The sequence below is a fragment of the Bubalus kerabau genome, chromosome 15, assembly GCF_029407905.1.
Source record: "Bubalus kerabau isolate K-KA32 ecotype Philippines breed swamp buffalo chromosome 15, PCC_UOA_SB_1v2, whole genome shotgun sequence".
In the NCBI taxonomy this organism is placed as follows: Eukaryota; Metazoa; Chordata; class Mammalia; order Artiodactyla; family Bovidae; genus Bubalus; species Bubalus kerabau.
In genome coordinates, this window is record NC_073638.1 from 46,035,136 (window position 1) to 46,048,986 (window position 13,851).

Genomic DNA, 13,851 nt, shown 5'->3' on the forward strand with positions numbered 1-13,851 from the left:
CATTTGTTGTACTATAAATGGTAGCAGCACAGCATATTTAAGCTACTAGAGAATAAGCTTGTATTTGTATGTGCATGTGAGTCCTCCTTTTCAGCATAAATACATAACTGTAGACTCACACATCTACACATGTCAAACATACCTTTCGCAAGTGTAAGGATATTTCAATATAGCCTTGAGATAATAGAAAACTAGTCTTGTTTGTGTGCTTGTTTATTGTGAAATAGTAAACATAGCTGTTTACTTACAGCCTTTACTGATGCCTTGTTTTTCTTTTACTCATTTCAGTATTTTTGGAATTTTAGGCAGCATTAAAAAGTCTCCATGTCAAAAATAAAGCAAGGAAAGATAAACAAATAAAAAACACCTGTTACAGTGTTCAAACTGGGGAGTTTCCATGATGGCTGATGTTTGGAAAAAGGAGGGGTGAACATGATGCAAATACATCCAAACCACTACTAGTGTGGGTGTTAAACTAGGCTACTAACATGATCTTTTAAGAAGGTTGTGTGTGCATGCTCAGTCACTCAGTTGTGTTCAACTTTTTGTGACCCACGCAGACCATAGCCCAGTAGGCTCCTTTGTTTATGGAATTTTCCAAGCAAGAATACCGGAGCAGGTTGCCATTTCCTCCTCCAAGTATCTTCCCGACCGAGGGATCAAACCTATGTCTCCTGCATCTCCTGCATTGGCAGGCGAATTCTTTACCACTGAGCCACCTGGGAAACCCTTTTAAGAAGGTCAGTTGGTCTAAAATTTGTACAAAACTCAATCCCCTGCCCCTGATAACTACATCTCATCAGCTGTATGGTCCTTGCTTAGGCTTCCCAGTTGAAACTTTCTTTTTTGGGACCTTATATTGGTTCACTATGGACTCCTCCAAGTCAGAGGTCATGTCTGAAGTTTGCAAAACCTCCCTCCCCATTTAACAAAGTAGTTAATTGGGAAAACAAAAAGTAAATTTTAAATACAATGTGATCAAATAACAAATGCTGGAGAGGGTGTAGAGAAAAGAGAACCCTTCTACGCTGTTGGGGGGAATGTAAGTGCAGCCACCCTAGAAAACAGTATAAAGATTCCCCCAAAAGAGAAAAATTGAATTACCATATGATCCAGCAAGCTCACTCTTGGGCATCTATCTGGACAAAACTACAAGTCAAAAAGATACAAGCACCCCTTTGTTCATACCAGCACTATTCACAATAGCCAAGATGTGGAAATAAACTAAATGCCCATTAACAGATGAATGGATGAAGATGCGATATAGGTATACAATGGACTACTACACAACCATAAAGAAGAATGAATTAATAATTAAGTATAATTACAATATTTAATTATGATATAAATAACTATGATTAAATAATTATATTGAATACAATTAGTATATATTTATTTATTTAATTATACACTTGATTTAATATTAATTATTAATTATAATTATCATGTGCTGTGCTTAGTCATGTCTGACTCTTTGTGACCCCATGTACTTAATTAACAACAAATGAATTAATTCATTCTTTTTATGTCTGAGTAGTATTCCATTGTATATATGTGCCATACCTTCATCTGTTCATCTGTTAATGAGCATTTAGGTTACTTCCATGACTTGGCTATTGTGCGGAGTGCTGATATGAACAGAGGAGAGCATGTATCTTTTTGACTTGCAGTTTTGTCCAGATAGGTGCCCAGGAGTGGGATTGCTGGAGCATATGGTAACTCAGGTTTTTTTTTGTTTGTTTGTTTTTTTAAGAACCACTAAAAAGTTCGTGTATGGTTTTTCCTGTGGTCATGTATGGATGTGAGAGTTGGACTGTGAAGAAGGCTGAGTGCCGAAGAATTGATGCTTTTGAACTGTGGTGTGGGAGAAGACTCTTGAGAGTCCCTTGGACTGCAAGGAGGTCCAACCAGTCCATTCTGAAGGAGATCAGCCCTGGGATTTCTCTGGAAGGAATGATGCTAAAGCTGAAACTCCAGTACTTTGGCCACCTCATGAGAAGAGTTGACTCATTGGAAAAGACTCTGATGCTGGGAGGGATTGGGAGCAGAAGAAGAAGGGGACGACAGAGGATGAGATGGCTAGATGGCATCACTGACTTGATGGACATGAATCTGGGTGAACTCCGGGAGTTGAATGTTGGACAGGGAGCCCTGGTGTGCTGCGATTCATGGGGTGGCAAAGAGTCAGACACGACAGAGCGACTGATCTGATCTGATACTGTTTCCTATAGTGGCTACACTAACTACATTCCCACCAACATTGTCCAAGTGTTCTCTTTTCTCCACACCCTCTCCAACATTTGTTATTTGATCATATTGTATTTAAAATTCACTCTTTGTTTTCCCAATTAACTACAGTGTTAAATGGGGAGTGGAGTTTTTGAAAACTTGGGACAGGACCTCTGACTTGCAGGAGTCCATACTGAACCAAGTTAAGGTCCCCAAAAAGAAAATTCAACTGGGAAACCTAAGCAAAGACCATATAGCAGGGACAAGGACCTTGAGTTTTGAACAAATTTTAGACCCACTAACCTTCTTAACGGAGAAGGCAATGGCACCCCACTCCAGTACTCTTGCCTGGAAAATCCTGTGGACGGCGGAGCCTAGTAGGCTGCAGTCCATAGGGTCACGAAGAGTCAGACACGACTGAACGACTTCCCATTCACTTTTCACTTTCACGCATTGGAGAAGAAAATGGCAACCCACTCCAGTACTCTTGCCTGGAGAATCCCAGGGACAGGGGAGCCTGGTGGGCTTCCATCTATGGAGTCGCACAGATTTGGACACGACTGAAGCGACTTAGCAGCAGCAGCAGCGACCTTCTTAAAAGGGTGGTTATAGGAAGATGGGGGCTTCACTGATGGCTCAGATGGTAAAGAATCTGCCTGCAATGCAGGGGACTGGGTTTGTTCCCTGGGTCAGGAAGATCCCCTGGAGTAGGGAATGGCTACGAACAAAGCTAGTGGAGGTGATGGAATTCCAGTTGAGCTATTCCAAATCCTGAAAGATGATGCTGTGAAAGTGCTGCACTCAATATGCCAGCAAATTTGGAAAACTCAGCAGTGGCCAAAGGACTGGAAAAGGTCAGTTTTCATTCCAATCCCAAAGAAAGGTAATGCCAAAGAATGCTCACACTACTGCACAATTGCACTCATCTCACACGCTAGTAAAGTAATGCTCAAAATTCTACAAGTGAGGCTTCAGCAATACGTGAACCGTGAACTTCCAGATGTTTAAGCTGGTTTTAGAAAAGGCAGAGGAACCAGAGATCAAATTGCCAACATCTGCTGGATCATGGTAAAAGCAAGAGAGTTCCAGAAAAACATCTATTTCTGCTTTATTGACTATGCCAAAGCCTTTGACTGTGTGGATCACAATCAACTGTGGAAAATTCTGAAAGAGATGGGAATACCAGACCAGCTGACCTGCCTCTTGAGAAACCTATATGCAGGTCAGGAAGCAACAGTTAGAACTGGACATGGAACAATAGACTGGTTCCAAATCAGGAAAGGAGTACGTCAAGGCTGTATATTGGCACCCTGCTTATTTAACTTCTAGGCAGAGTACATAATGAGAAACGCTGGGGTGGAAGAAGCACAAGCTGGAATCAAGATTGCCAGGAGAAATATCAATAACTTAGATATGCAGTTGACACCACCCTTATGGCAAAGTGAAGAGGAGCTAAAAAGCCTCTTGATGAAAGTGAAAAAGGAGAGTGAAAAAGTTGGCTTAAAGCTCAACATTCAGAAAACGAAGATCATGGCATCTGGTCCAATCACTTCTTGGGAAATAGTTGGGGAAACAGTAGAAACAGTTTCAGACTTTGCTTTTTGAGGCTCCACAATCACTATAGATGGTGATTGCAGCCATGGAATTAAAAGGCGCTTACTCCTTGGAAGGAAAGTTATGACCAACCTAGATACCATATTCAAAAGCAGAGACATTACCTTGCCAACAAAGGTCCGTCTAGTCAAGGCTATGGTTTTTACAGTGGTCATGTATGGATGTGAAAGTTGGACTGTGAAGAAAGCTGAGCTCTTTTGAACTGTGGTGCTGGAGAAGACTCTTGAGAGTCCCTTGGACTGCAAGGAGATCCAATCAGTCCATTCTAAAGGAGATCAGTCCTGGGTGTTCTTTGGAAGGACTGATGCTAAAACTGCAACTCCAATACTTTGGCCACCTTATGCAAAGAGTTGACTCATTGGAAAAGAATCTGATGCTGGGAGGAATTGGGGGCAGGAGGAGAAGGGGATGACAGAGGATGAGATGGCTGGACAGCACCACCGACTCAATGGGTGTGAGTTTGAGTGAATTCTGGGAGTTGGTGATGGACAGGGAGGCCTGGCGTGCTGTGATTCATGGGGTAGCAAAGAGTCGGACACGACTGAGTGACTGAAATGAACTGAACTGAACCCACTCCATTATTCTTGCCTGGAGAATTCTATGGACAGAGGAGCCTGGTTGAACTACACAGTTCATGGGGTCACAAAGAGTTGAACGTGACTGAGTGACTAACACTTTCACTTTTGGAGACATGAGTTCAATCCCTGGGTCAGGAAGATCCCCTGGAGAAGGCAGGTGGCAACCCACTCCAGTGTTGTTGCCTGAAAGATACCACAGACAGAGGAGCCTGGTGGGCTACAGTCCAAAGGGTCACAAAGAGTTGGCTATGACTGAGCAGCCAAGCACAAGCGCACAACAGGAACACGGATGAAAATAGAGATCATCAGGCCAAGTGAAGTAAGTCAGAAAGAGAAAGAAGAATACCATAGGCTATCACATATATGTGGAATCTAAAGTATAACACAAAGGAACCTACTTACAAAATAGAAACAGACTCACAGACATTGACAACAGACTTCTGGTTGCCAAGGAAGAGGGAAGGAGGAGGAGGGATAGACTAGGAGTTTGGGGTTAGCAAATCAAACCATTACATACAGAATGAATAAACAAGGTCTTACTGTATAGCAGAGGAAGTTATATCCAATATCCTGAGATAAGCCATAATGGAAAAGAATATATAAATGAATATATATATATATATATATATGTATGTATGTATAACTGAGTCACTTTGCTGTATAGAGAAAATCAATACAACATTGTAAACCAACTATAATTCAGTAAAAATAAATAAGTGAATAATTACATAAATACAGTCTGATACATATCTCAGAAATTATTTCACAGAAAGACAATTTAAAATAACATTTGACAAGTAAAGCTACATTCTTCATTTTCCTATTAAAAGATATACTCTCCACTATGGTGCTTTTGCCATGAGTATTTCATTTTTAGCAGAAAAACGTCTGACTTTGAGGAGGAATGAATTTTGGTGTCAAAATGTAAGCTCTCCCAAGATGGTGAAGTGTGTTCATAGCATATATTTTCGTAGGACCCTCCTCAAGGCCCCCATAACCTCTTTATTCCTCAGGCTGTAGATGAGGGGGTTCAGGGCTGGGGTGACCATCGTGTAGAAGACAGAGATGATGTTGTTTTGCTTGGGGCTGTGCAGGGAACTGGGCAGAACATACATGAATGTGGCAGCTCCATAGAACATCCCGACCACAGTCAGGTGGGAAGAGCAGGTGACCAGGGCTTTCTGCCTCCCTGCATTTGAGGGCATGTGGAGCACAGTAAGTAGGATTAGTGTGTAGGAGGCAAGGATAGCAACAAGAGGTGGAATCAGGAAGGTCACACCAGTCACATACAACATGAGTTCATATCTAGAGGCATCTTCACAGGCCAACCTCAATAGAGGTGGAATCTCACAGAGTAGGTGGTTGATTTTCCGGGACCTGCAGAAAGGGAAGTGCATGGTATACAGGGTATGACATAATGCATTTAGGGAAGCCAGGACCCAGGGAGTGGCCACCATGAGCCAGCAGACCCTCGGCCTCATGAGGACCATGTAGTTCAGAGGATGACAAATGGCCACATACCTGTCATAGGCCATGAAGGCCAGTAGGAGGTCCTCTGCACCACCCAGGGTCAGTGCCAGGAACATCTGAAGGGCACAGCCCCCAAAGGAGATGGTGTTTTCACTGAGCAGAAAATCCACAATGGCCTTGGGAGTGACAACAGATGTGAAGAGGAGGTCCATGAGAGAGAGCTGCCTGAGCAGGAGGTACATGGGCACGTGGAGCCGGGCATCCATTGTGATGACCAGGAGCAGCAGACCATTGCTGGTGAGGGCCAGCGTGTACAGGACTGAGACTGTGGCACCGAGCAGCCCAGGAAACCCACTGTTATTCAGAATCCCCAACAATATGAAGCCACTTCCCAAGGTGGAGTTCCAGTGCTCCATTCTGTGTTATTTCTTTAGTTGCCTAGAACCAAGTAGATTCTTGGTGAATTTTTGTTATGATGGGTCCATAGTTTTGTAACATCAGAGGCCCTGTAGGATGGCCAATCCAATGGTAACTGATTTTTCCTCTTGATCTCTCAATTTGTGACTCTTTATATCTTGCTAAAAAGAACCCATCTAGTTGGAGAATAAGCATCACAGTAATAGATAAACAGTAAGAGGTCACTAGATGAGAATATTATTCAGGATCTAAAACCTAAATATATATCTCCCCAGAAAGATCAAATCACCTCTCTCATAACAATAAAGCAATATTCTGACATCCAGGCTTCTGATTTTTCTGGTACTTAGGTTTTAAGTATAATGTTTAATCAAATGATCTACATACCCAGTCTGTTCTGCATAGGCCTATTTTGAAAATGTAATACTAAAACAGGTACAGAAATGTGATTTCAATAAAGCACCTCAATATACTTCCCCAAATAACTTATGTTCACTTTGCTTACAGCATTCAAAACTGTAGTCACAGCCTCATTAGAAGAGATAAAGTATGTCCAACTTGGTTCACTGGACCAGGCTTTCACTCTCTATAAGCCCAAGAGGGAAGGGGTTATAGACTGTCTGCAACTAGAGATTGTTGAGTTTGAGGTACTGTCACTATTAGAGCTAAACCTTTAGGATCAATGCAAGTAAAAAAGGAGTTTTTTTTTAAAATAGGTTATGATAAAATGTCAGCCTGAAATTACTGAGAAATATGATAAAAAATAAAGACCTAGTCAAGAAATTCAGGTTGTTTTGGGCAGAAGTGGTAAAAGATGTCAGAAGCAAAAGAATTTGTGTTGTATGCTGTAATCAGGCTCAACAATCCTAGCTTTTCTCTCTTGCACCTTATCCAGATCCCCATTCTCCCTCCTGCAGGGCCAGGGTATCCACACACCACTGAGGAGCCACAAAGAGGAGGAATATGAGTTCCTGTTCTGGAAGCTGCTCTTGGGTGTGGTACCCAATCTCAGGGAGAAAATCAAAGAGACAGGGATCTGAGGTTGACAGAAATCAGCCTCATGCATCTTAGGAACTGGGCAGATAAATCCAACCCCGAACATAGGAATGTGTAAGTGAAACACATTTCTCTAAGTCATTTCCCTCTACTGTGTCACAGATTTGACATTTACTGGTTTCTATTAGTCCTTATGGGGTTTACAGGATTTTAATGGTAAAACGGTGTTAGAGCATGTGATAGACCTATCAGGTGCTTTTTAAAGTTCCTTTGGGGGCATTTATTATAATCTAAGTGTAAATACATTTATCAGAAGCCAGAAAAAGTACATGGGGTCTGAAGACAGGTCCTTATGCTTTCACCAGGAAGTAGATACCCTGGCCTGGGATGTAGCATAGAATCTTCCGTCAGTCCTCACTGATTCCTCTTCATGTTTAGAAAGCCAAGAATAGAGGGAGTTGGGGTGAGGTTTAGAGCCCATCACCAGAGATCCTAGAAGACAGAGTAGCTGAAGCTCTTAGGTCTGCACTGGGCTTCATCTTTTAAGAGGCTGTCCCCTGAAAGTGAGCCAATATTCTTACCTCAGGTGGTTGAGAAACCCAGCTGATTGACCACACAGACTACCCAGGGGACTGTTTGAGGGTCAAGGAAGATCCAGGAGAAAAGGAGAAGGAAGGGGGCTTCCCTGGTGGTCCAGTGGCTAAGACTCTGCACTACTACTGCAGGGAGCGAGGGTTCAAGCCCTGGTCTGGGGACCAAGATCCCACATGCTCTACAGTGCAGGCAAAGAAGTTGAATGCATAAAATAAAGTAAAGTAAGTTTTTTATGAAGAGAAGGAAGATAAGGCCTTTCCAGCAGTATTCAATTTGTAAAATTTTGGCTAAGTTGGGTTAGAAGTCTGAGGAGTCTGACCAAGAGAAGTACAGGACTCCTGTTCCTTCAGTTCCTCTGCAGATGTGCTCTGGAAATGTGGCACTTACAGATAGAGAGCTAACTGAGTCCTTGGGCCTTGGAAGTTTCTATGGAACGAGAATACGGCTTACCTCTTCTCAAGCCTGTAGAGAATTAGGAGAAACTTCTAATTCAGAAGCTGTGTGCTTCTGTCACACAGCTCCTCAAGTAAGAGGCTCATTAGCTATGATGCATTTGTCAGACAAAGTTCATGGGTACTGATGCTACTCTTGCTGGGGTCTGGGAGAAAAATTGAAAGCAGTGGGAATCGGGAGGAAGTAGATATTAGAAGGGCTGCTCAGAGGAGACCCAGTAATGACTGATCTCATTGTCCCTGGGGCCAACACAGAGCCAGGGCCTGTCCTGGGGGAGGCTGCCCAGTTTCCTCATCTCAAAACCGCACCCCCTATAATCTACCCCTGTGTTTAGAGGGACGTAGCCTAACTTCTCAGCAGAAATGGTCTCCCCTAGAAAAGCTGGTTGTAGAAACAGGATGGTAATGAATCCCTTTGGGCCTGTTTCCTGGTCCTGTATCCCTGCACTCTTCTCTCACTAAATGAGCTTGGAGGCCCTGGGTTTCTATGTCACCTAAGGGAGGCACTGACGGCCTGTTTCCAAATTACTGACAGAACTGAGCAGGAAGCAAAGGTCCCTTTCATGGTCAGCCAGCCCTCTACCCCAGATTTAAGGTGGGTCTTAGGGCATCTGTGAAATGTAGCTTCTCACCTCCATAACCCTGGCCTCTCTCATCATCCTCTTAGACTGGACTATTTAAATCAATATGACTGTGCTCTGTGAAGTCTGTAATTATCAGGTCTTCCCTTCATTGACCTTTGTGTGAAAGTCACTCAGTCGTGTCCAACTGTCTGTGACCCAGGCCTGGGGGAATTGCAATCAAAGCCAGAATTCTCCAGGCCAGAATATTAGAGAAGGTAGCTGTTCCCGTCTCCAGGGGATCTTCCCAACCCAGGATTCAAACCCAGGTCTCCTGCATTGCAGGTGCATTCTTTACCGTCTGAGCCACCTCTGGCTATCTGTTGTATCCTCTACATAAGTATGTGTGTTTGGTGTTATTACTGTCTGCCACCAGTAACAGCTGAAGAGAAACTATGAAACTCTGTGAATATTGAGCAGGAGCCACAAAAAGAAATAGAGACAGTACTGAAGTTGGAGAATGTTAGTGTTAATGAAAATCTTTTAAATGTTCTCAGAGAAAAATGACAGATTTCCCACGGACAAAGACAGATACAGACAGAAGATAGTGGAATTTTCACTGCCAGTAATCAGACAAGAAATAAACAACTTCAAAAGCAATGAGGGAACATAACTGCCCCCACTTAGAGTTCTCTCTATGCACAGATAAAGTATCACTAGAGAGTGAGAACAAATTACAAACAGAAGCACAAGACTTTACCACCAAAGATGCCCAATAAAATAATTTCAGCAAGAAAAAGTGTGATGCCTAGGGATGTTTACAACACAGGAAGCAATAGTGAACACGGAAACTGACTCAAGAAATGTGTTGCTAATTTTAACTGACCAATAATAAATATATTTGTATTTCAAAATAGTACAATTGAAATTCTTGACAAAAATCAAGAGATGGCAGGGGAATTTTTCCACTGGTACTTAAAGAAGGCTGTCAAAGGAGAATATTAAAAACTTCATATATATTTATCTCCAATTATTATTTCCCACATTTTTTCATTTTTATTAAGGAACAACTTTCATACAGGAAAGCTCACCATTTTTAGTACATATTTTACAGGTTTTGACAAATATATATAGTATATAACCACATCAAAATCAAGATAGAGAAGTTGTATTGACTCTGTAAATTCTCTGTTGCCCTGGGTATTCATATCCCACCCTCACCCAAACTCTTGCCAACTCTCTGATCTGTTAACTGTTGCTCCTATTTTCGTGTTTTTCTGCATGTTATATGAATGGTTTCAGATATTTTGAGTCTAGCTCCTTTCACTTAACATAATATGTTTGAGATTCATCCAAATTCTGCTATTATTCTGTTACCACTTTTTGCTGAGCAGTGTTCAGTCGTCTGGGTGTATCATAATTTGTTTATCCATTCACCAGTTAAAGGACATTCGTGTTGTTTCCAGTTTCTGTTGTTTGTGGAAAAAGTCATTCTAAATATTCACATATAAGTTTTTGAGTAAACAGAAGTTGCTATCCACTTGGGTAAGTACCTTGTAGCGAGCTTGCTCACTTATGATAAGTGCATTAAGTTGATAAGGAACTCTTTTCCATTGTGACGAATCCATTTTCATTCCCAATTTTATTCTCATTTTTCATTCTGTTAAGCGATAAAATAGAAAGTCTTTAAATTCTGATTAAAAGTGAAGAAAAGTGCTTACTTTGGCAGCACATATACTGAAATTGGAACAACACAGAAAAGATTAGTGTGGTCCCTGTGACAAAAGATTCATGAAGTGTTCAAAATTTTTGTTCATTGCAATACTATTCACAACTGCCAGGACATGGAAGCAACCTACATAAATGGATAAAGAAGGTGTAGTACATATATACTAATACAGTGAAATATCAGCCATACACAGGAATTTGAGTCAGTACTAGTGAGAAGGATAAACCTGGAGCCTGTTATACAGAGTGAAGTAAGTCAGAAGGAGAAAAACAAATGTTGTATATGAACACATATATATGGTATCTAGAAAAATGGTACTGATGAACCTATTAATATTTGTAGGGCAGTAATAGAGATGCAGACATAGAGCACAGTGGGGGAAGGAGAGGGTAGGGCGAGTTGAGAGAGTAGTATTGAAACATACATTACCACAGGTGAAATAGACAGCCGGTGGGAATTTGCTGTATGACACAGGGAGTTCAGTCCAGTGTTCTGTGACAACCTAGAGGGATGGGATGGGGTGGCAGGTGGCAAGAGGGAAGGGACATGTGTAAATCTATGGCTGACTCATGCTGATGTATGGCAGAAATCAACACAACATTGTAAAGCAATCATCCTGGTATTAGCATTTAAAGAAAAAAGAAGAGTTTGGGGTAATGAGCAGGGTCATTTAGGCAAGTAAACAAGGATGTGCAATTCAAGACAGAAAGTCATTTGGGGACACACACATACACACACACATAGAGTTGGAAACTGAAAATTAATGAGTTAAATCCTGACTATTTAGCAATTCTGGAAATATTCTTAAAATTGTTTAAAGTCTTTCTGAGATATGTAGATTATAAAGATTTATTGTATCTTCTATGGAATGTAGCTGTTAATCTCTATGCCCTTTTAGGCTCATTGGTAATCATTAGTAATGGTATTAAAATTCACATTTTATAAAATATATAAACAGTCATTTCTTTGTCAGACAGATGAGTCGTACACCTCTGTCACTGTTTGACAAGCACTACTCTAGTGCTGAGGGATTGAGTGAGGGCAGCCTGATTATGGTGGCATGAATCGTGAATGGTAGAAAGGGATCAGAAGCTATAGGTACAGTTAAGTCTTTCAAGAATGTTTGCTCTAAGAAATTCTCTGAGAAATGGAAGGGGGAGCCTCTTTAAAATGGGAGATACTGGAGCATTTGTTTAACCTGTAGTAAATGTTCTTGTAAGGAGGGAGATGATACAGAGGGAAGCAGGAAATTCCAAGACCAGTATCTTTGAGAAGTGAGAGAGCCTGGCTGAAGAGTACCATCGGAGGATCTGGCCACTGATGGCCTCTTTTTATTTGACAATGGAATACTAGTCATAAAAAAAGCAATTTTACCACTTATATAGCAATGTTGATGGACCTAGAGAATATGATGGGCTCTTTTGAAAGAAAAAACTCTATGTGCAGATGGGCTGGTAAATGTGGTATTGGAAGGTGAGGGAGTCCTATATGACACCTCTTTTCTCAGTGATGCAAAGTCATAAGCTAAGAGTCAAGGGCATTTTTAAAAAGAATAACAGATTTATTAGGATATGGCAATAGGATACTATGTCCCTGGAATTTAAGACTGAGTATTGCAAAAAGACATTATTTCCAAATCAGTGTATGAGTTACATACAATTGCAATTAATATACTAATAGGATTTTTTAGACATTTAGCAGATGACTCAAAAGTTCATCAGGAGGAATAAACAGATGACAAAACTTTAAGAAATATGAGGAAATACGGGAAAGGATACCCCTTACAAAACACAGAAACTAGAAAACATACCCAGAAATACTCCCTACTGCTCTACTTCTAAAAAAAGAGTTTATAGTCAAGGGGTTGTAAATAATAGTGAGAAGAGCCATGATAGGAGAAAGTTATTAAGGAAGCTAAAAGTAAAATCAGCTATTTAGAAACATATTAACTTAAAGTTTCACCATCCATCATGTACCAAAATAACTGCAGAGAAATTAAAGCTAATGTCACTTGTGAGATTATTAAAGAGATCTAAGAGAAATATGCAAATTTCTCTGAACAAAAAATGGAAATTGTAATGGCACAATTACCTTAAAAATACAAAGGAAAATATGAATATATGAAACTACATAAATATTGTAGCACTTCTTTATCCAACAGATTCCACTACATATCTACATAACAAACTAAAAATAAATGTTGGAACATGAATAACTGTCAAATTGTTGGGGACCTTTGTCTATAAATAGCTAAAATAAAGAGTTAAAATAAAACCAAGTAAGTAATATAAATGAAAACATCTGTTACATTTTCATTGATATGTTTAAATTAGCAAAGAGTTCATATGATGAGACAGCCCTAGAAAGAATACAGTGAGGCAGGCACTCCCACACAATGCTAGCCAGTATGCAAACAGTTTCCAGCTTTCTCAGAAGCAGTCAGCTCTGGCTCTTTGTAAAGAATTAAAATTGTTGTTTTTTTTTTTTTTTGCCTATATCCAGTAATTTCACTTCTAAAAATTTGACCTACCATAGTAAGAAAATTTGGGGGAACAAAATTAAATGTAAGCAAATCCCTAAATACATTATATAGGATTCAAATGATGATACTACATAGTCATTTAGATTGATCATTTATCAAGACTATTTACTAGTTATTCATATAACAGCTAACACATATTAAGCACTATTTGCCAGGCTCTGGTCTAAGTGTGTAATTATCTTATTCAAGTCCCTACAAAACATCATGAAGTTATCATAAATCCTATTATTATCACCACTTTTCAGATGAGCAAACTGAGACACAAATGATTCAATTTAATGTTCACAGATGATAAACTGACAGCAGAGATTACACTCGGCACTCTGACCCCCTCCCTCCCTCCTCCTCTTCTCTCCACCCCTACCCTATAGTGTTCCCTCTTCACAAGAAGAAGCTTCACCAAATTTTAAATGACAATAAAGCAAGACCTTAACCAACGTGTACAGAACTATTTGGTAAACTGCATGTATGAATAACCCAAAAAAGTGAATGCCAAACTTGAGAGTCCCTTGGACTGCAAGGGGATCCAACCAGTCCATCCTAAAGGAAATCAGTCCTGACTATTCATTGGAAGGACTGATGCTGAAGCTGAAGCTCCAATACCTTGGCCACCTGACGAACAGACTCATTTGAAAAGACCCATGATGCTGGGAAACATTGATGGCAGGAG

At 40.6% G+C, this 13,851-nt stretch overlaps 1 protein-coding gene and 1 pseudogene across 1 annotated transcript; one reads left to right on the forward strand and one right to left on the reverse strand.

Moving 5' to 3' along the window:
- Positions 1–5,374: 5,374 nt before the first annotated feature.
- LOC129628126 (olfactory receptor 2AG1-like) lies at positions 5,375–6,589 on the reverse strand. Its single transcript, XM_055547559.1, has one exon. The coding sequence runs from the start codon at positions 6,305–6,307 to the stop codon at positions 5,375–5,377; it is 933 nt and encodes a 310-aa protein (XP_055403534.1). The 5' UTR covers positions 6,308–6,589.
- A 4,034-nt stretch (positions 6,590–10,623) lies between these two features.
- Positions 10,624–10,721, forward strand: LOC129629396 (uncharacterized; annotated as a pseudogene).
- The last annotated feature ends 3,130 nt before the right edge of the window (positions 10,722–13,851 follow it).